The sequence below is a fragment of the Lacerta agilis genome, chromosome 1, assembly GCF_009819535.1.
Source record: "Lacerta agilis isolate rLacAgi1 chromosome 1, rLacAgi1.pri, whole genome shotgun sequence".
NCBI classification, from domain to species: Eukaryota; Metazoa; Chordata; class Lepidosauria; order Squamata; family Lacertidae; genus Lacerta; species Lacerta agilis.
In genome coordinates, this window is record NC_046312.1 from 20,777,753 (window position 1) to 20,805,529 (window position 27,777).

Genomic DNA, 27,777 nt, shown 5'->3' on the forward strand with positions numbered 1-27,777 from the left:
CTGCTGCCTCTCAGGACAAGGGCTGGCTCATCCTTCTCCCCAAGCTCAGCAGCAACACTGGTAGGGGAAACAGGGTCATTCTGGGATAAAATCAGAAGCCGGAATGGCAAGTCTAGTTTTCTCCCCATTTCTCCAACTGCACTTTGTGTGTGTGTGTGTGTGTGTGCATTTGCGCGCTAAAAGAAACCTGCCTTGAACTGAGGATGAATGGCAATAGCACGGAGTACATCTGACATCAAAATTAATGGAAATCAACAGCACTCTTCACCACACCGTGTACTGTGCCTGCGCAGGGCTGTCGTAAGCATATCCGGCGCCGTGGTGCAAAGATCCCTCCGGCGGCGGCGCCCCCGGCAACTCCAAAACAAGGGAGGGGCGGTGGAAAATATCCTCTGCCTCCCCCACCACCCCGATCGCCAGCGTGGTGGTGGCGATCAAGCAGGGAAACATGCTGTCAGACATGCTCTCCGGTGTCGGGGCGCCCGAGAAGCCAGCCCGAGAAGGCTGTGCGCTGCCTTTTGCCAGGAAGCAGGAGGAGGACGACGATGACCGGGAGCAGGGCCGTCTTTAGCAAATGCAGAGGCTTGGGAGGGAAGCCGCGGGCAGCTTCCATCCTAATCCTCTACAGGGATCGCTCTCCTGCGGAGGCTTGGGAAGGAAGCTGCACGCCCACCAGCCATATAGTTGGTGGGGCGCAGCTGGTGGGCATGCAGGGAAAGGGAAGGCTGCTGGCAAAGTCACACAGCTCCCCCACTCACCCAGGTGCCCCTGAGAGGCCGGCGCTCTGGCGCAACGGACCACTAAGACCAATGGGAAAGACGGCTCTGTGCCTGTGCCTTGTTTGCCCCACTGTTAATTTGTTAATGCTAAACAACTGCCCCCACGATGATGTGCATATGATCTTGGCTTTCAAACACAGCATACTTTTGTGTTTTTATATTGTATTTCTTTTACTTATAAAAGAAATACAAGTACAATATACTTCACTCAAGTTGCCCCCCACCCCAGAGATCTACATACTTGAGAAGCACTGCTCTGGGGGGTTCTTAGATTGCAGCTGTGAGAGATGAAGGAAGGAGCCCAACGTTGTGTGTTTATTTTCGTCCTTAATTTTTATATAGAATATATTACAGTCAGAATTCTCATCTTTGAATCAAAAGATTAACAAGTTATTGCAAGTTCTTTTATCCAGTAAAACCTAATGGTACAATTTAAACATTCTAGAAAGCTGTCATGGCTTTTTCTTTAAAAAAAGAAAGAAAGAAAGAAATGGACAAAAAGGAAAAGGAAAAAAATAAGGTGGGAAATGACAAAACGATCCCTTTTAATCAACAGAAAATACATGAGTAAGCCATACTGCTTGTGATCTTGTAATTCAAAAGTTACAAGCCAGTAAAGCGAGCGTGAAATCAAACAACAAGCAAATGTGAATGGAAAGCATTACCATAGAGAGAGAAATCGATGTTGTTTTTCTAGTGATAATTGGCTTCCTATGCAAAATGCACTTTCTCCATTATTATTACTTTCATCTTTTTTTAAAAAAAAACAAACAAAAACCACACACAGAGACATTAAATTGCAGTGTTTAAAGGGTGAGTTAAAATTTCTGGCTTCTTGCTTACGTTGTGTGTTATAAAAGTGTCAACCCCTTCGCAGGGCATGCAGCTTGTGGGCCACTTTCTCCAGCTCCGCTTCTATTGCTGCCAAACTCTCCAGTTCTTGGTCCTATAAAAGAAAAGGGGGGGGGACACACACCACATGAAGGGTTATTTCAGTGCTGGAAGAGATGGATCCACAGCTGTGAAACTCTGCAGAGAGAACTACCTGCTTTTAGAGTGGCTCTAAAGACTTTGAATGGCGGGGGGAGAATGTGTTTTGCAATGGACTGCCTTTGTTTTTGCTGGATTCTTGGGTTTTATATGTACTTATTGCACAAGTAGTTTGCTTGTTTTTACTAAGTCTGTATCCTTTTTATAAACCACTTTGTGACTGTTTTAATTTTAATTTAATTAAACATTTTAACTTAATGATTAAATTAAATTAAATATTTGATATAATATAATTTATTATAACAAATTAATACATTAATTTAATTTAAATATTTAAAAATTAAAAAATATTTTAAATGGGGGGAGGGGGAATGAGCAGGGAAGGCCTGCTCTTTGATATATTCAGCATTAAATTAAACCTGGAGTCAGCCATCAGCAGAACCAATACTGCATGCCATTCTTGCCTATGTAGGATCTTTATCCTGCCTGATCCAATGAGCTGCTGTGCCTGCACATCAGCACTTGATATAACAAGAATGGGGAACTTGCAACCCTCCAGGTGTTATTGGACTCCACCTCCCAGCATGGCCAATAGTCAAGGATGATGGGAATTGTTATCCAACAGCAGGCTTCCTCAAACTCTGCCCTCCAGATGTTTTGAGACTACTATTCCCATCATCCCTGACCACCGGTCCTGCTAGCTAGGGATCATGGGAGTTGTAGGCCAAAAACATCTGGAGGGCCGAGTTTGAGGAAGCCTGTCCAACAGCATTGGAGGATTACAGGTTCCCCATCCCTGAACAACAGCAATGGTATTTAAAAAAAACAAAGCCCTAAAGGGCTGTCATGTGTCTCTGTATAATATCAGTGAGTTGGCTAGAAATATATGTTAGCTGCTGAGGAACTCAACCCTACCCATTTAACGAAAGTGCTTAGAATCTCCTGGAGAGCAGCCAGTTAATATAACCGAAAGGAAGACTTTGTAGCATCACAGGAGACACTTTGTTTGTGGAGCAAAAAGGCCACTTTCTGTTCTTTTGCAAGAACATTCAAAGAAGTGTGAATTTCAAAAAGTTAGCTGTGTAAGGTGAACTGTGCCAAATTTCTCCATCTCTCCTAAGTCTCCCTTCCAAATGTCCCGCAGTCCTGATGAAAATCCAAACACCTAGAGAGAAAACAGCCGTCGTCGCATGCTGTGCATTAAGCACAATGTGTATTTTGACACCAAGGTCACTCACAGTATCTCAGACACCACTTCCACCCCTAAGGAGGCTGAGAAGTTTACCCTAACAAAGAGATGTGTGCCATGTGGTCTCAGCTGATTGTAAAACAGGAGAGATCGCTGAAAACGATCAAGGGTTGCAAAACGTTTTGCTGTGAGTTGCAAAGGTAACTGGTGTTAATGTATCTCTGTGTGTGTACATACGTTTATCTTATGTGTTTGAACAATCTCACTGGTATCACATTTCTTTCTCCTCCTAATGAACATGAGCAGCTGTGCTGTCCCCCCCCCCTTACTTTTTGCTGAGCTGGCGATGAGGGCTTTTGCTCTGCTACTGGCACCTGAGCAACCGTCGTCATGGTTTTCTGGTGGCCTCCCTGGTGTCTCATCAGTGTCTTGGCAATTCCCTGAAAACACAGCGATTTTTGTGTGTGTGTGTGCATGCACTCGAAAGGAACAAACTGAAATCCCGAACAACAAGGCAGTGTGGAGCTGTGGATCAGTCATGGGGAACCTGGAACTTCCAGATGTTGCTGAACAACAACTCACATCAGACACAGCAAGCATGGAGTGATGGGTGTTGCCATTTGGCAACATCTGGGGAGGGGCCAAAGATTCCCCACATCTGCTGTAGATGGAAGAAAGGGAATAGCCTCTTAGTTTGGTGGCCAAGTAAGTCCGCCTGTTTCTGCTGGCTATTAGGGATCCCGGATTTTAGTGATCCAGTTTGCCATGCAAGGATGAGATACGCCAGCTGAGGCTCCTTCCTGCCACTCAATCAGGCTACAGTAGAGGCAGAAAGGGGCTCGCAGGGCTTTTGCATGGGTTTAGCTAAGAGACCAGCAACTTTTGGGTCCTCCTCTCCTTGATCCCTCTTCAAAGATTTGGTCATTGCAAGAATTCTCTAACAAGGGTTCCCATCCTCCCTTTCCTTTGGAGTCATGCCTTTTTGGTTGTAAACCTGAGTGCAGGGACTACCTTATTGTTGGCATTTGTAAGCTACTCTGGCTGAAAAGAAGAAGAAGAAGAAGAAGAAGAAGAAGAAGAAGAAGAAGAGGAGGAGGAGGAGGAGGAGGAGGAGGAGGAGGAGGAGGAGGAGGAGGAGTAGTAGTTTGGATTTGATATCCCGCTTTATCACTACCCGAAGGAGTCTCAAAGCGGCTAACATTCTCCTTTCCCTTCCTCCCCCACAACAAACACTCTGTGAGGTGAGTGGGGCTGAGAGACTTCAGAGAAGTGTGACTAGCCCAAGGTCACCCGGCAGCTGCATATGGAGCTGCATGTGGAGGAGCGGAGACGCGAACCCAGTTCACCAGATTATGAGTCTACTGCTCTTAACCACTACACCACACTGGCTCTCAAAGATGCTTAAGATCAATTGATCAGCGTTGCACTTTCAGAAATCTCAATTCTGTACTGCTGAAGGTAAAGGAGAACAGGCCCCCACTTCTACTAGGGATCCAGCTCTGACCAAAGGGAGATGGTTTCCTGCTTGGCAGGGGGTTGGACTGGATGGCCCTTGTGGTCTCTTCCAACTCTATGATTCTATGATTCTATGGTTTGGGAAATAGGGAGTTTGAGGAAGGCACTTCCAGGGTCAGGGACAATGTGCCTCTCAGTACCAGTTGCAGGGGATCACATGTGCTTCAGACCCTGTTTGTTGGTTTCCCACAGGCAACTGGTTGGCCACTTTGAGAACTAAATAAGCCTTTGGCCTAATCCAGCAGGCCCTTACGTTCTTGCTCTGGCTGGCTTTTTTGCCTGCTAAGTAACTACCGCAAAGGTGAAGTATTGCTTCTGTTGCACTTTTTATGTTTCATATATCTTTAAAGATAAATATATCTTTAACTGTACTTTATGACATAACAATTTTAAATTGCGGAGGGCCACCCTCCAGGGTAGCTCATAGGCACCAAAAGCCCTAGGTAGAAATGCTTATGAATACTTGTACATAAAGTAAGAGCTGCCATGAGTCTCCCAGAAAGTGTCTTCTCCAAAGGAGAAGGAAGCCCAGGCCCCTGGAGTGTGTGACAAAATAGCTATTGCAAAAAGCCATTTCCTCTCCCAGAAAGCTCACTCCATCCTCTTCTAGAACTCAACACACCCAGGCGGCATGTACACAAAAATTCTGGGAACTGTAATTTATCCCCCCCACAGAGCTACAATTCCCAGCACCCTTAAATGACACTTCCCAGGATTCTTTGGGGGCAAGCCATGTGCTTCAGTCTCATGGTGTGTATGCAGCCCCATTCTCAGACTGGTCATTGCAGATAGGAGAGTCTTACCTCTGTTCTCCTGTTAGCACTTCCTTCCTCATCCTTCTTTTCCTCGGGCAGAGCGGCGAGTGGGAAGACTCCTTCGCTGCTCTCCTCTTTGGAATGATGTTTCTGCACTCTACTCATGTCCTCTTCAGAGGTATGGAAGTCCTGCTTGCGGGATCTGAGAGCCAGTTTCATGGACCTGTCTGGGTCTTCGTTGCTTTCACTTTCCTCGGCCCTCTTAGTAGTGCTCAGTTGTTTAGCCAGCTCATCCATTTTGTTCCATCTCTTGGCATCTTCTAAACCTTTGGAGGGGTTCTCTTCCACTTCCTCACTTTCAGCATCCCTGGCGTGGGAGGTGTCTTCGTTCTGCATTGTTTCATCTCGAGACGTGTGATGCCTTCCTCCCTTTGTACTACGGAATTTCTCTTGTTCTTCTGAAGGCTGCCCATCCCGATCAAACTCTTTAGCATCTTGGTTATCTACAAGGAAATTTAGCAAAATGAACATAGTTTAATGGTTTGCTTTGGCTAAACAAAATGCAGGTCGTACATAGGAGTATAAAGCAATAGATGCCTCCTGGCCATGGTGACTATACTGATCATGGAGCCTTCCTAAACACCTTTCTGAAGGTTGTCTGTTGGCCTTCATCTCCTTCATTTCCATGTCTAGCAACCAGCACACCCTAGGGTAGGAAAAGGAAGGAGCTCTGCCCTGCTTCACATGCCTGAAAGGAATGGATCGAGAGCGGATATAGACCTAGAGCAGAGAGCACAAACAGCCCAGCTATTCCATTAAATGGTGTTTCCTTCCAGTTAAGTGCACTTAGGATTGAAGAACAGGGGAACAGTCTTCCCTGCTTCCCTCCAGTCCAAACATATAGGGCATTATCCAACCAACTCATTCCGTCAGTGCAAGGATTTCAGCTCATGCAATGGAACTTTCCCTTCTTCCTCTCTCCACACTCTCCCCACATCTACTCTGGGGGGTTGGGGGGAAACCCCAGGATAGATTTAGGGAGCATGGAGAGAGGGAAATGGGGGAGGTCCCATGGCACGAGCAGAAATCCTTGCCCTAATAAAACAAAACAAAATCGAAAATTCTTTCTAGTAGCACCTTAGAGACCAACTGAGTTTGTTCCTGGTATGAGCTTTCGTGTGCATGCACACTTCTTCAGATATCTTCAGGTATCTGAAGAAGTGTGCATGCACACGAAAGCTCATACCAGGAACAAACTCAGTTGGTCTCTAAGGTGCTACTAGAAAGAATTTTCGATTTTGTTTTGACTATGGCAGACCAACACGGCTACCCACCTGTAACTAATAAAACAAGTTAACCTGGATACTGCCCATCAGTAAAATAGGTCATCCAAGTATTGAAGCTCAGAGTGGTGATGTTGACTGCAACATCAGACAGTAAGTCAAATGAGGGGACATAGGCTTAAGCTGATAAACATACCATCTTCCCTTTGATCATCCTTGTCCTCCGAGCTGGTAGGACGTTCCTCTTCAGAGGCATCTCTTTCTTCTTCGTCGTCGTCTTCTTCTTCCTTTTCTTCCCCATCCTCCTCTTCCTCCTCCTTCTCCTCCTCTTCCTCTTCCTCCTTCTCCTCCTCCTCCTCTTCATCCTCAGCCTGGTCCCTGACATTGTCCTCTCCTTCCTCTTCGCTTTCCTCCTGGCTGTTTTTGGAAATGTGCCCCTTTTCCTCCCCCACCACCTCATCGTCTTCCTTTCTCTCTGCATCTTCTTCAGCCTCTTGGCGTCTCTGCTGAGTGGCCTCATCGTCTTGGGCATCATTGTGGATGTGATTGTCTACTGTGTTGTCCCAGGGCAGTCCTTCCGTCTCGCCAACCTCGTTGCCGTCAAATCCCGCCGCATTCTCCTTTTGCTCTTCAGGGTCAACATCTCTAGCCCTCGTCTCCCTTTCTTCTACGCTGTTCCTCTCCTCTTCTTTTGAAACATCCCTTTCGCTGTTCTTCTGACTTCTCTCTGCCTCCAGCTCGGCAAAGGAGGCTGTGGGCTCCTCATCAGGGGTCCCCTCTGACAGATCTGAGAGGCGAAATGGTAAAGTTAAGCGGGAAATGGGCTGTGCTAGAAATGCAGTTCCTGCATGCAGTTCCTGCTTAGACTTTTGTTTAACTATAACATTTTCCAAGTTGTTCAAGTAGAGTTATTCTTCCTTTATCTATCCATATAAATCATTGATCATAATTTTAAATCGTATTTCCTCTGATACAACTCATTCATCTTATTAACAATAACAACTATATAATATTCTTTAACCCTAGCATTCTATTCAGACTTCATAATCCTCACCAACTCCCAGGAAGTCTCCTGATCTACCTTGTTATGCAATTTCCTTTGAACAAAACAAACCTTGATGGTATCCAGTTTCCCAGGCTGGAATGGTTTTTGTTAGGGATTCTGAAAGAGTCTGCTAAGTTCTTCCAAGAAACATTGCTGGGCAACAGGTGTGTAGGGGTGTGGAACCTCAAACACAGGGGCCAAATGTGGCCATCCAAGTCTCTCTAATTGGCCCTTTGAGTTCTCCCCAGGCCACACCCCTCACTGCATCACACCCTGAGTATTTTTGCCTGGTTGGAATCTGTCATTGGACTCTAATAATGACTCTCACTTGCATGGATGGAGGAGGATAGAGAGGAGAGTGTGAGTGGATGGGTATAGAAAATAGCAAACTGTGCAAAGGTTGAATTAACTGATTGCCACATCATGAGTAAAGGGCCCAGATTTTTTAAATTAATTATTATTATTTTGACAAAGTAATAATATAAATAAATAAGAATATGTGCACCTCACCACCAAGACCATTCCATTGTAACTATCCAACCTCCCAAAATTTCAACACCTCTTGCGATGGTTTGACCCCTTTCCCTTTTAACAGTAGGCCTACAAATTCTACAAACACCCTCCATATCTCCTCAAAATCATTTCTCCTGCATATTCCTCATCTTACCTTAATGGTACATGTTAATTCATCATTAATATCTATATCCCGCACCTTTTTTTTTTTTTTTTTAATAAACAAATTACAAACTTACATATACATACACATACACATATACAAATACATATAAATACATAATACAAATACATACAAACACTTAATACAAATACACGATACACAATACACTTACCTACACTAAAGAATATAATTGCATATAATTTTAATCCGAACAATTTTTATTAAGTACATTCTTTTAAAAATAATATCTTTTTCTAGCCTCCTGAATGCTTCAGTAAGGCTGAAATTATTCATAGTTTCTTCCTGGCTTCCCATTTTATCTCTTCATTAAATTTAATATAGCATAAACTTTCAATATGTGTATTTTTAAGACTAAGCCCGAAAACTATTCTTTTAATGTAATCTTTTGCTTCCGTTTTCTTTTCCTTTTCCCCCCGCTTTATGGTACGGCAGGGGCTATTCTATAATTACCACTGTATTGGTGTTGCACCTTTTCTTTAGATATAGTATGAAATCGTTCCACTCTTTTGTAAATTTTTCTTTCGGATTGTCTTTAATTTTCTCTGTTAAGTACGCCAGTTCTATATATTCTAGCGTTTTATTAATCCAGTCTTTTTTGTTTGGCACTATCGCACTTTTCCATTTTGTACCAATTAAAATTTTAGCCGCTGTGGAGGCATATAAAAAGAAATTTCGTATCCTCTTTGGAATTTCAGGCGTTGTTATGCCTATAAGGTAGGCTTCCGGTGTTTTTTTAAATTTGATGTTACATATTGTTTCAATTTCTAAATGAATCTCACTCCAGAATGGCTCTATCTTTTTACATTCCCACCATAGATGATACCAGTTCCCCACTTCTTCACACCGCCAGCAGTTTTTACTTGCATTCCCGTACATTTTGGAAAGTTTGTAGGGAGTGATATGCCATCTATAAAACATTTTAATCATGTTTTCCCTGATTGAATTACAAGCTGTGAAGCTCCAGTTCACCTTCCATAGGTTTTCCCATCTAGTTAACATAATGTTCTGGCCTATGTCTTGTGCCCAGTGTGTCATTGAGGTTTTTATTTGTTCCTCCATGACCATCCAGTCCAACAGTATCCTGTATGCTTTTGAGAGAGTTTTTATTTTGGAGTTTACCACTTCTAAATAGAATTTCGACGGTTCTTTTTCGAATCCTATTTTATTATCAACTTTGTATCTCTCAAAAAGTTGGTGGTAGGTAAACCAATCCTTAACTGTGTTTTTTAAGTCTTCGTATGGTTTTAATTCTAATTTTTTGTCTTTTTTTTCCAACAGGTCTAAGTAAGTTGGCCATTTGGTCATTTGAGCACCGCATCTTCTCTCTTGGGCCTCTAATGGGGAGTTCCACCATGGCATATGTTGTTCCAATAGATGTTTATGTTTTAGCCAAACTTTCATTATGGAGCCTCTTATGATGTGGTTTGAGAAACCTTTATGAATCTTATATTTGTCATAGTTTAGATATGCATGCCATCCAAATCTCAGGTTGAATCCTTCTAGATCTAACATTTCCAGATCTTCTAATCTGCACCATTCCGCTAGCCAGGTAAGACAGGCGGCATCATAGTACAGGGTTATATCCGGCAAGGCCAGTCCTCCTCTTGTTTTGATGTCAATCATATTTAGATGTTTAATTCTCGGTCTCTGGCCTTGCCAAATATATCTCGCAATTTCCCTCTGCCATTCTTTCAACTTGTCCTCCCCCCCCAGTATTGGGATTGTCTGGAATAAGAACCTCTTTATACCATTCTTCCATTTTATATTCTGCCTGCCCCTTCCACTTCCTAGCTATAATAACTCATGCAGGTGTCAATAAATTTGTGAGCAAGTCCTTCCTAGCCTGCGAACCTTCCACCCGCATCATAAATTGATCATAATGCTACTTCTGGACTTTCAGACAGCTTTAACCCAGTGATTTCTGTTATCTCCTTAAACACCCTTTGCCCCCAACCCATGTACATATTTACACCCCACCACATGTGAAGATAATTCCCTGTTTTCTGGCATCCCCTCCAATATCCAGATTGTAACCCTAGAGAACATGTACTTATTTAACCTCTACTCCACTGTGGGAATGAGGAGATGACATGTTTTGCATCCCTGCAGAAACTGCCTTGCGATGTGGGGCAGATGTGTGCACACCAAGGTCCTTTGAAACGACCTCCACAATTTACGTGGCTTGCACTGACTTATGTGTGGGTTAAGATGGTAAGTTAAAAGGTAAGGGAACCCCAGACGGTTAAGTCCAGTCAAAGCGGACTATGGGGTTGTGGCGCTCATCTCGCTTTCAGGCCAAGGGAGCCAGTGTTTGTCCACAGACAGCTTTCCAGGTCATCTGGCCAGCATGACTAAACCGCTTCTGGCACAACGGAACACCATGACAGAATTCAGAGCGCATGGAAACGCTGTTTAGCTTCCCACCGCAGTGGTACCTATTTATCTACTTGCACTGGTGTGCTTTTGAACTGCTAGGTTGGCAGGAGCTGGGACAGAGCAACAGGAGCTCACTCCATTGCGCAGATTTGAATCATCGACCTTCCAATCAGCAAGCCCAAGAGGCTCAGTGGTTTAAACCACAGTGCCAACCGCGTCCCTGACCTCTTTCCGTGTTGCTGTTGCTTTGGCTTTCAAGGACCTCAGAAAGCTCATCTTCAAAGCCGCTGCTTTTCTTCTGCTGCTCTGTCCTTTCGCTTGCTCCTGTTTTTTTTGTACATACAGAAATTTTGATGATGGGGAGATGGGGACAGGAAAGAGAGAGAGAAGGAAATCAACGCTTGGCACCTCTCCTCTTTTAAAATACAAACTATTTCAAGTGTGTTCATTCTCCTCGCAACAAGGGCACGGGAAAAACCTGTTGTCCAAAAGCACTCTCCCCCCCCCCCCCAAGGAACAATGTTACGTTAATCATAGAACTGTAGCATTGGAAGGGATTCCGAGGGTCATCTAGTCCAACCCCTTGCCTTAGGAATATTTTGGTTAGCCAGTGGGCATCTTTTTTCCCCTTTCAAAATAGCAGCCGAGATGGATTGGGAGGGAGATTTAACCATTCTCCTCCTTGCAGTCACACACACAGCATGGCTCTGAAGCTGCTATTTGCACCAGGAGACAAATAGCAATAGCAGCTTCAAATAACAGTGGGATGGGGAACAGATTTCCATTGGAGCTGTGATGCTCCTGCCCATGGTAGCTTTTGTGTGTGTGTGTGTGTGTGTGTGTAAAGGTAAAAAGGTAAAGGACCCCTGGACAGTTAAGTCTAGACAAAGGTGACTATGGGGTTGCGGTGCTCATCTCGCTTTCAGGCCGAGGGAGCTGGCGTTTGTCCACAGACAACTTTCCGGGTCATGTAGCCAGCATGACTAAACCGCTTCTGGTGCAATGGAACACTGTGGCGTAAGCCATAGCACACGGAAACGGCGTTTACCTTTCCGCTGCAGCGGTACCTATTTATCTACTTGCACAGGCGTGCTTTCAAATTGCTAGGTTTGCAGAAGCTGGGACAGAGCAATGGGAGCTCACTCTGTTGCAGGGATTCAAACCGCCGACCTCCTGATTGGCACGTCCAAGAGGCTCAGTGGTTCAGACCACAGAACCACCCGCTTTGCATATATTATAACATAAGAAGAGCCTGCTGGCTCAGCCCAGTGGCCCATCTAGTCCAGCATCCCAGGTCTCGGCTACATTGGCAAAGAAAAAGTGCTTTATATGCGTTGTTTATGCATTCTAACACTGTGGCACCAGATGGCGCTGTGGGGTTCTGTTTTTGCTAACCCGTTTCTCATACAAAGCTTGCAATGCGTTTAACTGAAATGCTTCCTTGATGTGTCTAGATCCAGCCCCATTCTCTCAGTTGCCATCCAGATGCTTATGGGAAGCCTGCAAGATGGACCTGAGCACAAAACAAATGCAACAGGCTTTCATTGAATGTCTAGGGCTACAAATCAGGAAGCCCTGGGCTGAAATGTGCCTTCTGCAGAACAGCTAGCTGAAAGCTTTTTTATGCCATTGGGAGCATAGCCGTTTTTGCAAAGGCTGTCTGAAGACAGAACTGTGTGTACTCCTCACACAAAACTGACCAATAGCCCTAACTCCAGGGCAATCTAAACCCTGTGTCAAATAACATGAAATGCTGTGATATGAATAGATAATGCAACTCCCTTATTCTGCATAATTTACTCTCTTGCTTTTTCTTAATTATTTCCATTTGGCAAAACAAAATCGAAAATTCTTTCTAGTAGCACCTTAGAGACCAACTGAGTTTGTTCCTGGTATGAGCTTTCGTGTGCATGCACACTTCTTCAGATTTCCATTTGGGTAAAATACAAGGAGCTGTGCATGCCTCTTAAGTGAAAGACTGGGCACTCCCCATGATTCCAGCTAAACTGTACCTTGGACTGCAATCTCCTGAAGTTCCTTTAGTAAGTTTTGATGGCGAAGAATGGAAAGGATTCTTTCATCTGCAAAGAAGAAGAAGCAGCTTGTCAGGGAAGCCTGCCAAAGGCAAGGTCATCATAGCTCCATTAGCACATGGGCTGGTTGAGGTTATCTTTTTGGTTTTTTTAAAAAAATCATCCATCATGGCAGCCCATTGAAAAAGAACACACAATTTAATTTTATAATATTAACTCATTGGACTTTTCATTAGTAAGGGGGGGGGGGAAATGACACTGTACCTCCTTGAAGAGTATCTAGGCATTCCTGGCTAATTGGGAGTGGATTTGGCTTTGACACTATGTCAGAAATGACCTCGACGATGCAGTTCATCACCTGGAAAAACACAAATATATTTGTTTACATCCCATCCTTCTGCCAATGAACTCAGGACACACTGGACATGGTTCTCCTTCCCTTCCCACATTTCATCCTCACAGAGAGGTTCATGGCTGAGTGGGGATATGAACCCAGGTCTCCCCAGCACTAATACAACACTCCAACTATGCACAGGGACCCTGTGATGTCCCTCTGGATCTTGTTGGACTCCAACTCCCATCAGCCCCATGCAGCATGGCCAATGGTCAGGGATGATGGGTACTGTAGTTTAACAACATCTGGAGGGCTGCAGGTATATGGAACAGTGAAACTTGTATGGTTCCACATTTAGTCCATCTGCATACACATGACATTATATTCTACCGTCAACTCATGGTGAGATCTTGTTTCTTTTCTTTTTTATATAATTTTTATTAAATTTTCTGTTTTACAATTTAAAATACTCATTTTGACATCATTAAGGTATCAATGACTTCCCTTCATCTCTTTCATTTTACTTATCACAAATCCCTGCATATTTTACGCAAACGATACCATTCACTATTCACACGTCCATCGCAACTTATTCACACTGTTGAATTTATCTTAATGCTGCCAGCATTTTCAACTGTACACAGTTACTTCCCATATAGTCAATAAACGTTTTCAAATCTTCTCTAAACGTATGTTCTTCTTGTTCTCTTATTCTATATGTTAAGTCTGTAAGCTGCGCATATTCTGCCAACTTAAGTTGCCACTCTTCTCTGAGATCTTGTTTCTTCTACCTAGTCCATACACAATCTGGACCTAAAGCACATTTTGTGTCCCTGAAAAGCATTTCCCCCACAAACTAATTTCATTTTGAAAATCAAAGCTCAGTGCCTTTAGGCCAGGGGTCAGCAAGGTTTACTTGCCTGGGCTGGTTCACTCCAGCGGAGATCCCTCCGAGGGCCGGATTGCGCATGCGCATGAGAACATGCGCCCACGATTTCCGGCATCTGCATATGCACAGACGCGATTTCCGGCGCTGCGGAAGCGAGTCCCCGCGCCGCTCTGCGCTGGTTTAGTGCAGTGCATGGGGACTCGCCGAGCGGGTGGCTCGGTTCGGGGGCATAGCTGTCAACTTTTCCCTTTTTTAAAGGGAAATTCCCTTATTCCGAATAGGATTCCTCGCAAGTAAAGGGAAAAGTTGACAGCTATGTTCGGGGGCAGCTTGTGGGCCGGTTAAACGACCCCCGTGGGCTGCTTGTGGCCCATGGGCCTTAGATTGCCTACCCCTGCATGACACCTCTGCATGACACGCCCCCTCTCCCCTCCACCCCCTGCCAGTGTGTCCATTTGAAACCAGATGGAGCTGGTCTCAGCAATGGAGTGGATGGGTGTACCCATGTCTGCACAATGATGTTGTGGATGGCTGTGCACCAAGATCCAGTCCCAGACTTATGTACAGGCTGTGCAGGCTGCAACCCAGGGCCTGATAAATGAGCAGGTCCTTAACCTCTTGCCAGAACATAAAAATTAAACAGGCAGGTTTTACTATCTAGACCCAGTTGCTTATTAATAGTAAAGAAGAGAACTAAGCTTTGTTTCTCGTGTTTAGATGCTATTAAGTTTAGCTCCCCCCCCCCCCAAGTTTGCATAGCCTCAGGGACTCCAGTTGCTTAATCTGGGCCTGCCAACAGTGCAATTTCCATTTCCTTCTTCATTCGCCATGGGCACATGCAGGGTGAGAAAGGCATGGATAACCTAATGAAGGGGAAATCCTTGAGCTGACAGAATGCATACATACAACTGCTTTGGATCCAACCCCCTAGTAGCAGCCTAAGCTGCTGCTAGCATCACTTAACAAGATAACCCAGCCTTAATAATAATTTAAAAAAGCAATAAATGTCAACATTGTACTCCGCCTTTCAGTGCAAAAGAGTCACACTGATGGGAGTCCAAAACTGCCCATGTGCACCAGGTTGGGGAAGATTGGTTTAAAAGCCCTGAACTCTTTATCCTGTCCTTGTTGAGCACCACGCTTTCCAAACCAAAGTTGAAAACCATGCGTTCATATCACAATTTATCCATCATGCACAGGAGGGATTAACAGCACTGCAATATTTAAGCCCTGTTTTTTAAGTCTATGCAGAGGAGCATTTCTCGATTTAGGCTGCAAGATTTACTTGTCCCATTGAGCTCAATGGCACTTACTCCCAAGTATATTGGCATAGGATTGCATTCCTAATCATACGGTAAGCAATAATCCACATTGGCTCTCATCTAAACGGCAGGGTGTGTTTGTGGTATTGGTGTTGGTTTAAAGTTGTTGCAAAGCAACGTTCTTTTCTAGAAGCAGAAAAAAACCTCGTCAACAGCAGGGTGTTCCAAATTTAAACCTCCCACAAGTTGCTGCAACACAAAACTAGACAATCACAGCTACCCTTTAAATTAAAATGTGTGGGCAATTGAGTCCCAGTTGCCAGCAACTTCCCTTCATCAAGCCTTGTCCAAATGTTTGTGGTTTGTAAGTGACTAACCCTTATCATCCCCGTAGAAAATTGCTTTCCCCATATTGACATTTCAGATTAAAAGGAATTTGGAAATATGACAACATGGGATGGAACCCTTTTGCTCCCCACGGTCTTCCATCTTTCAAACCTAGTGCTCACTTTCATTTTTTTAAAACCATGCACACACAGAGAGAGACACCCATCTTTCTCATCCACCTGGACCTCTTTTAAAACAGCCCACAAATAAAAAAAAATTCTTGTTTGACTTCAACATTGATGAGCCCCAAGCAGCATAGTCAATGGTCAGGGACAATGAGAGCTGGAGCCCAAAAACACCTGGAGAACCACAAGTTCCCCATGCCTGTTTTATTGGATCTTACTGGCATTTGCCTTTGGGTGTTGTTTTATTTCTTTATATTGTTTTGTAGAACAGCTTCTGTAGAACAGCTGCTGACCTGATGTCAGGGCCTGGCAGGACACTGAGGGGTAGTGGCTGGATTCTGAGGAGTGGGCACTGGGAGAAGGGGGGTTGGAGACCAACTTGAAGAAGGGATCAATGATCTGGGGGAGCCTGTAGCAGCCAGGAGTTGAGAGTCAGAGGCAGGAGAAGCTGCAGGATTGGAAAGTGAAGAACAGGTAGAGGGAGGGAGATGCCAGGCTAGGGTAGAGCCCAGGGCTTCCATACTTCCTCCTTCTGCTTCCACCTCTCTTGCTCCACTGTCTCCCAGAACCAGAAGAGGACTGAAGAGGGAGGAGCAGATGGTTCCATGCAGGCAGAGTCTTCACTTGCTGGCATGGAGATCAGATCAGGGAGATACTTAAGCCAAGGCCAGGGGCCTCTCTGTTGTGGCAACTGCCTCATCGGGTGCATACCTAGGAGTAGCTGAGAGACGTAGGACTGGTGAACCTGCCATTCCCTAACTTGTAAGTGTGCTTTTGACAATGAAGAGTTAATTCTGCACTCTGGGCATTCTGGGCCTGCTAGTGCTGTGACACCCTGCAATCCTATGGCTCCCTGGGAAGGTACCCAAGAGGATGCATCTTGTGGTGGGAAGGGCCAGGGGAATACAAGGATTCAAAGGATTCATAGCCGTCTCTGACCCCTGAGCTGCTCCCAAACCAGGAAGAAAAAAAACACATCAGCCCAGGAGCATTGGATAAGGAGAAAGAGACCACATTGGTCCTCATCCTCTTGCAGCCTAAGAAATGGACTAAAAACATAACGACGGCCCCCTCCTTGCTTTATTAACTATCCTGCCTCCTCCTCCCAGTTGCAGCACTGCCAACCGCCCCCATGCAGTGTGGATGTTTTATTCATTGATAAATAATAAGCACTTCGTTATATCATTTGCTCAAGGTGGCTTTTACGGCCGTTAAAATAGATTTGTAAAAAATAAAAATAAAATCACAGTTCATAAAAAACCCCACTTAAGCAATTTCAAGCAGCAGCAGATAGATTAATGACAGCACCATTGTTCTCCAAAGCCATTAGCAAAGCAAAAGAAAAGGTGTGTGCTTTATACTTCTTCCTGAAGCCGAAAGGGAAGTTTCACTGATCTGTTGGGTATGAATTCTGTAGTCTTACTGCACAAAAGGCCATGCTCCAACCCATGAGCTGATCTTATCTCCCTGATAAAGGTAACACAGAGCATGAGCATAGAAACTTAGAATTGTAGATTTTGAAGGGACCACTAGGATCATCTAGTCCAACCCCTTAAACACAATAATCTTTTGCCCAACATGGGGCTCGAATCCACAACCCTGAGATTAAGAGCTTCATACTCTACCAACTGAACTATCCCAGTATCAATAAAGGGGGACACATAACAAATATGTTCTGCGTTCTTGTTTTGCACATTTCACATGGCACTGCATATCATATTATTCTAGTAGTTCTTCCTAAAGACCAATGCTTTGATTTTACGTTCTTCAGAGTTTTTAAAGACTAACTAATTTATTGATGCATAAGCTTTCATAGGCATCACATCTCACAGGCAAACAATGAATCCCCTTCTTCCAGGTTAAAGAGCACAACAGCCTCAATGTTGGAGAAAACATTGTCTCGGGGCCCAGAGTGACTTGCCTGGTGGAAGACTTGCTCAGGGGAAGAATGTCAATCCTGCATGCAAATATTCTAATTTTGGGGCACCATTTTGGAAATCCGCTATGTGACCAACTGCTGTGCACTTTGGGTAAGCAACTGTTGGTCCCTGAGTCAATACCAGCTCTCAAGGCTCACCCTCCCACAGTGATGGGGGAACCTGTGGTCCTTCAGATGTTGTTAGACTACAAGTCCCATAATCCCTGACCATTAGTCATGCTGGCTAAGGCTGATGGGAGTCCAACAACATCTGGAGAGCCAGAGGTTGTCCTACACCCTGCCCCATCAGTTGCTAAAGGCAAGACAGCTGTGCAGAGGGACTCCCACAATTGGATCTAGACCAAATTAGTCCCACTGAAATCCATGTGATTTGAGTAAGTCATATTCACGTAAGCCCAATTGATTTCAGTGGGATTCAAGTGTGACTTCGTCTGGATCCAATGCACTGCGGAGAGAGGATTTCTGACACCTTAGTCCCACTCCTGCTAGATGTGGGGAATATCTGGATCAATTGCAGCAGCTTGGGGTTGAGGTGTCCAACAAGAACAGGACAGGAACAGGTATGATGAGCTACATCTGCAATATCTTTTGTCACCCTGAGAAGACCAGAGGTCCTCGACTGCTCTAGCTGGGAATCTGACAAGCCTTTATTTGCTAAGGACACATTAGGATGGCACATGGCACAACTGCACATAAAACCATGGGCGAGGGGGGGCAACGTGTGTGTGTGTGTACTGATCTACTGATTTGTGATATATTTTATACTTATTTTATCAATGGCATTTTATTGTTGGTTTTATGCTGTTCACCACCCTGCAATTTCCCCCTTAATGTTGGTGCTATAAAAATGTTCACAGACACACAAAAGATAATGCATTTGTGTTCGTATATGGGCAGGTATGTGAGCATTATCCGCACGTTTGAAGAAGTGGGTGTTTGAAAGATGTGTTTTCATAGCAGTGCTTTATTTATTCACATTTATCACTGGCCTTTCTGCAAGCGCCTGAGGTTTTATATAAGGAACAAAACAATAATAGAACTAATTAAAAATATGAAAATGGCATACACCCCTCAGCACTTAGTCATAGCAAGCATAAGCAAGCAAAAGAAGAAAAATGAGCAGCGTTAACTGTTAAAAGAATGGAAAAACAGAAAGGTTTCAGCCTTTGCATAAAGGAAAACCATCCTTGAGCCTGCTAAGCCTAATTGGGGATTTTATTTCACAGTCGAGGGGCCACCACTTAGGAAGTCCAACCTAATTGTGGGCTGGGAGGAAATAGCATCTGGAGGACGAACTCCTCAGGGGACCTTAAAACACAAGAAATGTTGCCTGTACTTAAACCTTATAGGACTGTGATAGGGGAACCTCTATTCTTCCAAGCGTTGTTGGACTTCCGACTATTGTCAGCCAACAGGCAGCCTGGTTAGGGAGCTGGGTATGTTTAGCCTGGAGAAGAGAAGGTTAAGGGGTGATATGATAGCCATGTTCAAATATATCAAAGGATGTCATATAGAGGAGGGTGAAAGGTTGTTTTCTGCTGCTCCAGAGAAGCGGACACGGGGCAATGGATTCAAACTACAAGAAAGAAGATTCCACCTGAACATTAGGAAGAACTTCCTGACAGTGAGAGCTGTTCGACAGTGGAATTTGCTGCCAAGGAGTGTGGTGGAGTCTCCTTCTTTGGAGGTCTTTAAGCGGAGGCTTGACAGCCATCTGTCAGGAATGCTTTGATGGTGTTTCCTGCTTGGCAGGGGGTTGGACTGGATGACCCTTGTGGTCTCTTCCAACTTTATGATTCTATGATTCTATGGTCAATAGTCAGGGATGATGGAGGCAACATATGGAAGGCAAAGGTTAACCACCCCTGCTATAAGTCTTAATGGGCAACAACTTGGCAGTTAATGCGTTGGTGACTCTACACGGGGCACTGAATAAAGGAATGGGTAATTTCAGTTGCAGTGAGGCTGAATAGATTTTTTTTTTTTTTAAGGCTGTGTTTTCTTCGCTCTGGCTGAATTGGCTTTCAGCTTTGCAGGAGATTTGAGGGTCAGAGAATAATGGATTTTACAGGAGACCTGCTTCATAGTTCACCCATTGGATGTATCGTGGGAAGGATTTGCTTACTGTGGGCATCCCAGGGGCATCTGGTTGGCCATTGTGGGAGAGGATGCTGGCCTAGATAGTCCTATGGTTTGATCCTGCAGGATCCTTTTTATGGCCCTATGGGGCTCGGCCTAGAAACATGTTGTGGATGCTAGAGCTCAACCCTGAAATAGATGAAAGCCATAAAATGATGTCTCTATGATTATGAGCTGCCTGCTTTGTGGGATGTTGCTGTATGCCTTTCTGCAAGCACCTAAGGGTCTGTGCAGCCAGCTGGAGGGTGTTAGGCACTTAAGAACCAGGTCATAGGCTCTGATACAAATTTGTACTGTACGTGCTAATGGATGTGTACAGATGCAAGGTTGGGCTTCTGAGCACAAGATGATGGATCGCTGGGATCCCACCAGCATTTCATTGGCAGCAGGCTGAGCTACACTTTTTCTTTTTTAAAAAGAGGGGGAAGATCCAGGGCATCTGGGGCCAGTGCAAGAGACCTGGGATTTGTTGTCTCATACTCACGCAGTTGGGGTTAGAGGAAGGAGCAGAGCTCATCTGCTTCCCAGGTTCCCAGGCTCAGTCCTCAGCATCTCTCTATGCAGGTCTGGCTACACCAGTGGTGGCATAGTGGTTAGAGTGCTCAACTAGGTCCTGGGAGGCCTGGGTTCAAATCCCCATTAAGCCACGAAGCTTACTGGGTGACCTTGGGCCCTGCCTCTTAGCCTAACCTACCTCACAGGGTTGTTGTGGGGATTAAATGAGTAGGAGGAGAAAGAACATTGAGCTCCTTGGGAAAAGGTGGGCTATAAATGCAAACTACTACTACTGCTGCTGCTGCTGCTGCTGCTGCTGCTGCTGCTGCTGCTGCTGCTACTCAGGCAGCTCCTTGCCTGAGACTCTTGGAGAATCGCTGCCATACAATACGGAGCTGGGTTTCATTCCTGGATTAGTCTCAGGAATATAAACAGGCAGGAAGACAATGAGAATACCATGTCGTCTTGTGGGCAGGTGACAAATGGAGGCAATTGGAAGGCTGTCAGGCATGACATTTCCCTGTAGCAAGTATTTCATTAGAGTGATTTCTCCTAATTTTATCCAAGCCAGGTATGTTGTCCGAACATACAGGAGAAAGAAGCAGACTCACAGGAGGTTTAGAATAACACATAAAGATGCTGAGTGGGATCCTTTTGAAGTACAGTCAGCAACAGTAAAGTAGAGATTTTTAAGGGGAGGTGATGGACATTGGCAGGACCAGTTACAGGTAGGTAGCCGTGTTGGTCTGCCATAGTCAAAACAAAATAAAAAAATTCCTTCCAGTAGCACCTTAGAGACCAACCTAGTTTGTTCTTGGTATGAGCTTTTGTGTGCATGCACACTTCTTCAGATGCACCCTTGGCAGGACCAGTTTAAGCCACTGGCACAGCTAAAAGGAAGAGCTAATTTGCACCCTTCCCTGTTTTATTTGAAGGATACATGCAGAAGAAGGCTAGAGTAAGACTAATGACCCTTCCTTCTGAGATCTGCTGCAGATTGGTGAATTATAGGATGGGTTTCTAGTGGGGGGGATCAATGTGTGTGATGCTGGCAGTTTTTGCTATGGAAATAGGCTAACTACATAGCTCACAGCATTGACCTTCTCACATTGTCAGCAATGCTGGATGGCTGAAGTCAGCAGGAGGTGCTGTGGTCGGGGTGGGTGCGGGGGTGCGGCAGAATTCGGTTCTGACTTGGTGGCTTGCAGAGGGAAGCAAACCATTCTGCAGAGGCTTAATGGGGAACAGTGCTATTAGTAATTATTTTATCTTACTTTATAGCATGCTCATTGTGCAGAGAGCTTTGCAAGGCTTACAGCTTATGGATGGAGGGGGGTTATTGCTTTGCTTTGCTTTTGTTTTAACTATTTAAATTGAGCTTTTATCCTGTATTTTTTATCTTGTGAACCGCCCTGAGATCTTTGGATGAAGGGCAGTATATAAATTTAATAAGGAAGAAGAAGAAGAAGAAGAAGAAGAAGAAGAAGAAGAAGAAGAAGACTCAAAAGTAAATCCTTAAATGGGGCTTACTTCTATGTAACAATGTGTGGAATTGTAGCCTTAATGGCTGCAGCCCCCCAACATCTTTATGTTGTGGATTGCTGCTATTCCTGTTTGACACATGGGCATTGGTAATCTTGAAATGAGCATTGACTTGTTTATTATAGGCTGAATCAGTGCAAAGCAAGATGTACTTAGTATCCCCTTGAAATCAATGGGACAAGTTTGCCATGGCTTAACCTGAGTCCAAATCAATGGGAACTAAGTTCAGCTAACTTAATCTGGATTGTACCCTATATTTATTAGATGCTCTACCTCCATGGGGCTGAGATTTCTTTGCATATGGTCCTCAATCCAGCATGCATATGCTGAAGCCTGTTCATATCAACTGAGACAGCACTGAGCATAATTCTGACTGGACTGCAAGCTTGGAAGTTTCTTGTGCAAACACAGATCAGGGCCCAAACTTCCTTATATTCAGCAACAGAACCATCTTCTTGGCCTTTAGATTATTCTCTGCACCATTCCAGTCTTTGCACCCAGTTCTACAGTTCTAGAATTTTAATTCCAAGCTCAGGGGTGCTGTGGTGCAAATGGTACCATCAAACATTTAAGGAAGACTTTTCAACAGAGATTCATATAATTGCAGGTATAAAAGCACTTGTGGATGGTGGTAGGGAGAGGGAATTTGTGGGCTTATTAGAGTTTTCTCAAACAGCCGCAGCCAAGTATTCTGTACAGCACGGTGCCTCAGAAAGTGCTGGTGTGCTCTTTTCTCATGAAAATGTTGCAAAATTGCAGTGATTTCAGCCAGCATGGGGGCCCCAGACAAAAGTGAAATTACATCGACCCCCTACCCCAAGATATTTGGAAGCCTCCAAAACTGCTGCTGGGCATGAAGAGTGTTCCAAACAAAATCTCCCAGCTGGCAGAGAGAGGGGACAGTGCAGCATTTCTTAAAGCACATGGGCTGAAAGGTAATTGTGTTTTCTGGAGAGATTACGGATAATTAGCGAAGCTGGCAAAAAGCTTTTTTTCCCCATCCATGCAAAAATGGAAAGGTCCCTTGTAGCAGATTTCAGTAAAAGATGGAGGTAAGGCGTGTAAGCTCAACTCCATTAGCACTTACAAGGGAAGAAAATTTAGGTAAATTTAAAGTGGGCAGCATTTTTTTTAAGGTTGCATAAAGAAATATTGTAGTAGGGAATTTTGACTGCAGATTTCCAGGAGATATACGAGTGCAGGCACATAGACAAAGCCCTGAACAGCCTGGAACCTAAAAACCTGAGAGAATCCCTTTTCCCATACCAACCTCTCTAGTTTTTAGGATTAGCCAGTGCAGCCCTCCTAGGGTGCCCCTGTGAGCAGCGTTCAAAACTCCCATTGTTCTAGTCACATTTTGCAACAGGGAATATCATTAGTGTGAGCAGTTTCTGAGTTCTGGGCGTAGTACTGCTCCTAAGATTTCAGATTAAAACTGCAGAGTGGAAGGAAAGGAGGACCTTTTTTCTGCCTCCCCACTTCCAGCTACTCTCCGAAGACTGCAGAAGAGACACTCTTAAGAATATTAGAGGGGTGGGCAGGAGAAGGACTAGACTATGTGAAAATGAACATATGATTTTAGCTGCAGTTCATCCATTTTCAGCTTTGTATTCTTGTTATTAAAAAAGCACACCTAGACACTCCGTTGTGGCACCCATAACTTAGCTTTAAGGTGCCATTTAGCTTCTAGCTTTCATATTTCAGTTTCTAACACTGCCTGTGAGGGCTCAACAGTGCAGGGGTTTGCAGGAAGACTTTTTCAATGACAGCTCCAAAACTTTGGATTTTGCCACTGTGGCGTGTCTTGCCTTAGAGTTGTGCTCTTTTAGAAGGTGGGCGAAGGTTTGCCTCTTCTGCCAAGCTTTTGGATGCAAAGAGGTGTGATTTGTTGAGGTCAGTTTGTATTGTACCTGTTGCTCCCCCCCTTATTTATTAGTTTATGCTGTGCTTAATTCACTTTGAATCTTTTAATTGATTTTAGAAATATGAGTCGCTGCATTTTTAAAATAATTTGTGCTCCGCTTTTTGGCCATGTGATGAAGTGCCGTAGAAGTGTATAAATAAATATAAATATAGGGATAGTAGGCAGCAGATACATCAATGACTGCTGTGTTAGTCCCAAGATGTACAAAGTCAGTCTTAGGCTTAACCACTTGCCCCTCTACCCATGACAAACTACAATGGTTTGTAAAATACCACTGCACAAAATAGACAAATACTCTGTCCCAGTACAGATCTATATACAGAAATGCATTGTGCATCCACATTGTGGGAGGCCACCAAACGTGAACCACCAATTCCTTTCCCCACCTGCACTATTGAAGATGTGCTTCCATGCTCACTCCCTCAGTCCTCTGGCTGTGTGCACACACACACAGCCCATGCATGCATCTGACTTTGAAAATAAAGGTATAAAATGGGCATCAAGTCTATCCCCAAATGATGCCCCCCAGTCCCACCAGTCCTGTAGATACATAAACCAGACCACAGTAGGCCATAAAGGAAGGTACATATTGTACAAGGTAATGTGGCCTCAGTACGGTACTTTTTTCATTTCCTGTACCATATTTCTCCCGATCAAATTTATATCTCACTACTTTTACAGCTAAATGTGTCTACACAGATAGGTGACAGAATGGATTGATGGAATTAATGAATTCCCATTCTTGTCTGTTTTCCCATAATCATATTGCCACACAAGTACTGGGTAGAATTCACAGGGATCTTAATAATTTCCATGCCACCCATTGGCAGTCCTGTAGCAAAATCCTCATCCAACCGTTTCTTCAAATGTGGATTTACAATATTTCAGTTGTAACCCACTTTGTACAGCATATACGCTTACCCACTGATTATCTGGGCCTTGATATTGATCTCTTAAGCTCCTGGCATAATAACACACTTGTGTAATGTTCGTTTTGGTTTGGTTTTGCCTCACTTTAGACAGTCCATCAGTCTTAATGACAACTTTCAAGTATGTTACCCAGTAACACTTAAGCCCTTTAGCAGCAGGGAGTTAAGTTTAGTCCACAATGGGCTTATGCAGGATATAATTGGAAAGCTAATTCACTAACCTTTCAGATACTCAAGAGGGGCACCTACAGCTGCTATTAAACAGTGATGAAATTACACACGTCTTTGTTGTCTTGCTTTTAATCACATGCAAAAAGTGGGAAGGAGCAGAAACTAGGGCAAGGAATGACTTTTTAGAAGGACTGTTTCCTACATTTCCCAGCAACATGCCTGGGGTTACCCCAGAGGGGATTTGCAGTCAATATTTGCCCCATGTTTTTTAGGTACAAAAAAAGCACACATGAATCTTGGATATATAGCTAAAAATGTAACATGTTAAGTGGCCTCCACAAGAGGCAATTAATTGCTTCTTCTTATTCATTTCAAGCTGCTATATATTGTGGAATCTTTTAAACAGACAAGACAGGACACTGCCCCATAGTTCTGCTTAAACAATATTCCTGATTTATTTATTTTTACCATTTTGTTTTTGCGACTCACCTTTGTGTCATCTTTAGTCGCTGGGTTTGTTACTGGAAGTGAAAGTACTGCAAGAGATAAAGGGAGAGAAAGGAAAGAATACCTTAATACAGTATTACATGTTCATTGGAATAGTTCCAGCCAACTGGCCCATGGCATGCAAAACTCAGCCAATGCAAGCCAGATGGGGAAGAGAGAGCAATTGGCACAAATATATTCTGCTAGGATAATAAGTCACAAAAACAGCGTATGAAATTCAGCATTGCAAGATTGCTCCACTTTGGGGCTTAAAAACAGAGAGAAGTGGTTGGTTCCTGAACACAATTGCTTAAACAGACATCCAAAGTGAAGGCTAAGTGGACTGCAGCAATGATTGCATACTGGGGTGGGGGTGGGGGTGGGGGGGGTGGATCTGCAACAAATCATTCAGAAGCAGATTGCAGAATCTTTCTTTTCAGCATCCTGAGTCTGAGTAAGCTGGTTGGTGGTTTGTTTAGGTTGTTCATGGGTGCAAACAGATAAGAGGAAGCGTATGGGTAGGAAGCTAGGGAGAGAAATGAGGAGGAAAGAACGGGGGGGGGGTTTGGTTAAAAAGACAAAGAAATTGCAGGACGGAATTTTTATTTTTAGAAGGGGGGGAAACCAACCAGACTCAAAAAGGAACTCGAATGCTTTGCAAAATGGGTCGACTAGGCTTCAAAAAGTTAGCTAGCTTAAAATGACCTTGTGGATCAAGTCAGATTCTCGAGGCTCTCGCAGGAGTTCACCGAAGTCTCTTGACTCAGAGAACTGCGTGGTACCCCCAAGCCAACTCTCCCCTCTTCCAAAAACAAGGCAACTCCCCGTCCTCCTGGAGCAGCTCCTCCATCTTGTGTCCACGGTAGCCGGACGGGGCCACGGCCCCAGCGAGCCACAGACCGCGCCTCACAGCGCCTCTGTCCTTGGTGCTGAAATGAACAGCCGCTGCGGACAGCGGTCCCCAGGCAAGTTCCATAAGGCAGAGGAACTGCGGGCAGAAGACGGAGCCAGCCCACCCGCCGCTGCCTCGGAGGCTTACCTTGCGCTGCGAGGAGAACAGCAAGCAATACTTTGCGGGTCATGACGCTGGCAAAACGGGCTGCAGCGCCGAAGGATGGCTAGAGGAGATCTCTCCTGCCTTTATTGCTGACGCCGGGTTTTAGAGGTAGCAGCTGGCAGGAGGGGACTCTGGCATCGGGCGAGAGCTGAGCCGGGAGGCAGATTAATCAGCCCGTCCCCTTCCCTTCCCTAGATCCTCTTCCTTCTCTAATGCTGATGATCCCCGACGGGGCACTGCAGCAGCAACCTCATTTATATAGGGCCCCCCTCCCATCTCATCCCCTCCCTTCTGTCTCTCCCCCTCCCCTCCGGAAACGGCGTCAGGAGGAAGCCATCTCTCCCTCCCAGGAAGGGTACGTCCCAGATCTCCTTGGCTAGGGATTGCAGAGCCGACGCGCGGCTAAGCTACTCAGCTACTCTTTCTGAGCTTCCCTCTTAGAGCAGGAACCTGGCTAGCCTACTAAAAGCCCTGCTCACTGCTGCTGCTGCTGCTGCTATCGGACAGCGCTCGGCTCCAGGAAGAGAGGCGTATGTCAGCTCCTCCCTTTTCACACTCTGCAAGCTGTGACAAGAAGGCACAAATGCGCCCAGTCGAAATGCTCACTGCTGGTGTAACCTATGGCGCAGCGTAGGCTCCAAAGAGGGAGGGAGGGAGCGGTGCAGAGGCACCAATTATGGTGGGCTGTCATGTTCTTCAGAGCAGTTACAGGTCTAGTGATTGAAAGATGTCAAAAGAAGAAGAAAAGAGATGGCCACAGCAGATAAACCCTTAAAAGTTCAAGGGAGTACTTTTCGGTAATCTAATGTTGACTCTGCCCTAAGGCTCGCCTCTGAAGCTGGCTGTGGATCTTGAGTCCTCCTAAAATCTTTCCTCCCTCCCCCACATCTGAAATGGCACTCCTGTTAGATTAGGGACACAGAACTGCAACCACTAAATTGTGTTTTCACAGACATTTAGGACCTAACTACATGTTGTACACAAGCACAAAAATCCTAACTGCTTTCCATCTTCAAACTCACTTCTGGAACATTACAGGTGTAGAAGCTCATTCGGATGCGGGGGATGGGGTGGCGGTTTGAAGAGGAGAAGTAGCAGGTGGAAGGAGGGTTAAGTGCTCCCATCTCCTGCCCCTGTAATTTCTCCACTTCAAATTGCCCCCTAAAGCTTCCTTTTTTTCCTCCCAAGGAGGCAGAAAGCTTCTGTTGTGTACCTTTAGGGCCACTTTACAGGAAAAACAGGTCTTATCATACGTCAACCAGTCTTTTCTTACAGTGGAAGGAGGGGTGAAGGTATGCAAACACACTAGAAAACTTCTATGGAGCTGAAATTGGACAAGAGCTAATTCGGGCATGCATGTTTGCTTATTCCTTTACTTATTTTCAACAGCTGTCTCCTTCTTTCCTATAAAAGAAAAATAAATCAAGGTAGCAAAC

General features: G+C 44.7%; 1 protein-coding gene across 2 annotated transcripts; it reads right to left on the minus strand.

The window, feature by feature from the left end:
* Positions 1 to 1,102: 1,102 nt before the first annotated feature.
* CHGA (chromogranin A) lies at positions 1,103 to 26,740 on the minus strand. 2 transcript variants are annotated; one of them, XM_033140770.1, is made up of 9 exons: positions 26,324 to 26,740; positions 25,288 to 25,334; positions 12,927 to 13,020; positions 12,642 to 12,710; positions 10,855 to 10,953; positions 6,708 to 7,298; positions 5,277 to 5,731; positions 3,288 to 3,398; positions 1,103 to 1,725 (listed from the first exon to the last, which is right to left on the minus strand). In XM_033140770.1, the coding sequence occupies exons 1-9, from the start codon at positions 26,364 to 26,366 to the stop codon at positions 1,642 to 1,644; spliced, it is 1,593 nt and encodes a 530-aa protein (XP_032996661.1). In that variant the 5' UTR covers positions 26,367 to 26,740; the 3' UTR covers positions 1,103 to 1,641. The 2 variants fall into 2 exon arrangements, with proteins under 2 accessions (XP_032996661.1, XP_032996668.1); XM_033140777.1 differs by lacking the exon at positions 3,288 to 3,398 and having other exon boundaries at positions 26,324 to 26,737.
* Positions 26,741 to 27,777: the final 1,037 nt, after the last annotated feature.